Genomic DNA, 1,917 nt, shown 5'->3' with positions numbered 1-1,917 from the left:
TTGCGGGCCAGGCCAGCCTCTGGCTTCTTTACTGTTCCTTCCATCCAGGACCAACTGCAGGTACTTCGTCAGCCTGACAAAGGGGTTTTCAACCCTAAAGCTGGCATCCTGGGCAGCTAAGCTGAGCTCACCGGGAGCCTCACAACTACACTGCAACCAGCAAGCGTCAGGCCTATAAAAGGCGTGACAGGTCTGGGCGTTCACCAGCCAGGACTTTGTGTGTGTGTGCGTTAACTGGAGGTCATGGTCTCTAATCCTTGCCTTTCACCAGGGGATCTTTGGTCCAACTGGCCCGCAACGCAGGCAAGAAAGCCAGTCAATGAGAATGGAATTGGAGCTGTCAGGGTGAGAGAGACAAGCTGAGGTGGGGGGTAGCATGGGAAAGTGGATCCCCCTCTTCCACATCCCCTCGCCACTGCACGTTATCCTCCCTGACTTTGTTCACCAGCACCTGCGTCCAGTGATCATGGGTTTTGGGGCTGCCAGTGCACATGTTCCCCTTCACCCTCGGGAGTCCATGATTTTCTGTACCTACTACCTAGGAGGCTGATGAAGTACGGTTCATAGGCCCAGCTCTGCAAAGTGGTTTGTACTTTCAAACAAGCACCTAACCTCATCACCAGAACTGAAGCCAACTTCAGTTTTCACCCCGCTGTGTTGTAACGCCGAGATGTGACATGAGTTTTGCTTTCAAGAATTTGGGGTGCTGTTCCCCCCAAATCCCAGCACCGATCTTCTTGAAACTTGGCAGGCTTCATCCTCTCTGCAGAGTTTACCACCCCTCAAAACTTTATTATCTCCCCATTATACACTATGGCCAGATCTCCAATGCGACTCCGAAGCTCTTTGGAAGCTCCGAACTGCTTCGGGAAGCCTAACGAGGCAGCGCTTCGACCCGGATGTGCTGCTTCAGACCCCGAAGTGTCTGAAGCTTCTCTGGATGCAGAGCTCTGTCCGAAGCCTCGCACAGCTCTACAACATATATATGTATAAAACTCTTTAAGAAATATATCATTACGGATATAGATACAAATATACATATAACGGTCTCTAAACTGGAGGAGGTTGGCCCTAGGGAGGACATTCGGGTAAGTGCCCGTGCCTCAGGCCCAGAGGAAAGACCGTGCTGGGCTTTCATTTACACCGGAGACCCCGCCCTGAAGTCCGCCGAACCTGCAAAGCGCAGTCTTCAATCAGGTCCAGGAGCTGCTCGCATCCTCGCACCTCAGAGCAGGGGCAGGGCAAACCCCTCCCAGCTCTTACCTGATTGTTGGAAATTTTCCACCAACCTGAAGTGTCCTTCTCCAAGCCGTGCCTGCAGAGAGCCCGCCACATGAGGAACAGCATGAACTGCAGAAATGAGTGCACAGCGGGGAACGGGCCCCATCATCCCTGCACGGGTGACACTGAGCACTAGGAGCCGGCCGTGCACAGGTCCCTGACGCTGCTCACGTGGTGGGAGCCTCGGGGGAGCAAGCAGCTCCTGGGACAGGGACCCTGTGGGCCATGGGGCTTCTTGCACCCTAACCGTTGCTAGACAGGCAGCGAGTAGCTGTCTGCGCTGGTGTTGGCTCCTACGGGGCCCTCCCATCTTTTCTCTGCCCCTGCATCTCCAGAGTGGGGCCCAAGCACATAGGGGAGGGCGAGGAAGAAGTGCTGTCGCTCTCTCCCCTGCCCTTGCCGAGGTCCCGCTCCACAGCCCCTGCTCTGCCCACCTCCTTGCGAGCGCACTGTGCTCTGCCCCAGGGACCCCGCATGAGGTGGCCATTCAGGGGGGTCCCTGACACTCCCAGGCCCAGACCCCCATGGCCAGCAGTCTCCTCGCCCTCCATCCCTAGAGCTTCTGATCTCAAAGAGCAGAGGAATGGTTACAAGCTGCACCCCCCGCCGCCCCGTACCCCCTTAGCGGCACCTTTG

At 56.3% G+C, this 1,917-nt stretch overlaps 1 gene segment (V, D, J or C); it reads left to right on the top strand.

Moving 5' to 3' along the window:
* LOC112548972 overlaps positions 1-349 on the top strand; it is a 2,993-nt gene extending 2,644 nt beyond the window's left edge. The window contains 1 exon segment of the V gene segment in view: positions 272-349. Coding sequence covers positions 272-349 — 78 coding nt within the window.
* The last annotated feature ends 1,568 nt before the right edge of the window (positions 350-1,917 follow it).

This window comes from Alligator sinensis, unplaced genomic scaffold, assembly GCF_000455745.1.
Source record: "Alligator sinensis unplaced genomic scaffold, ASM45574v1 scaffold1620_1, whole genome shotgun sequence".
Lineage (NCBI taxonomy): Eukaryota > Metazoa > Chordata > Crocodylia > Alligatoridae > Alligator > Alligator sinensis.
The sequence above is the reverse complement of the archived record's forward strand: the minus strand, read 5'-3'. Positions and strand labels throughout refer to the sequence as shown.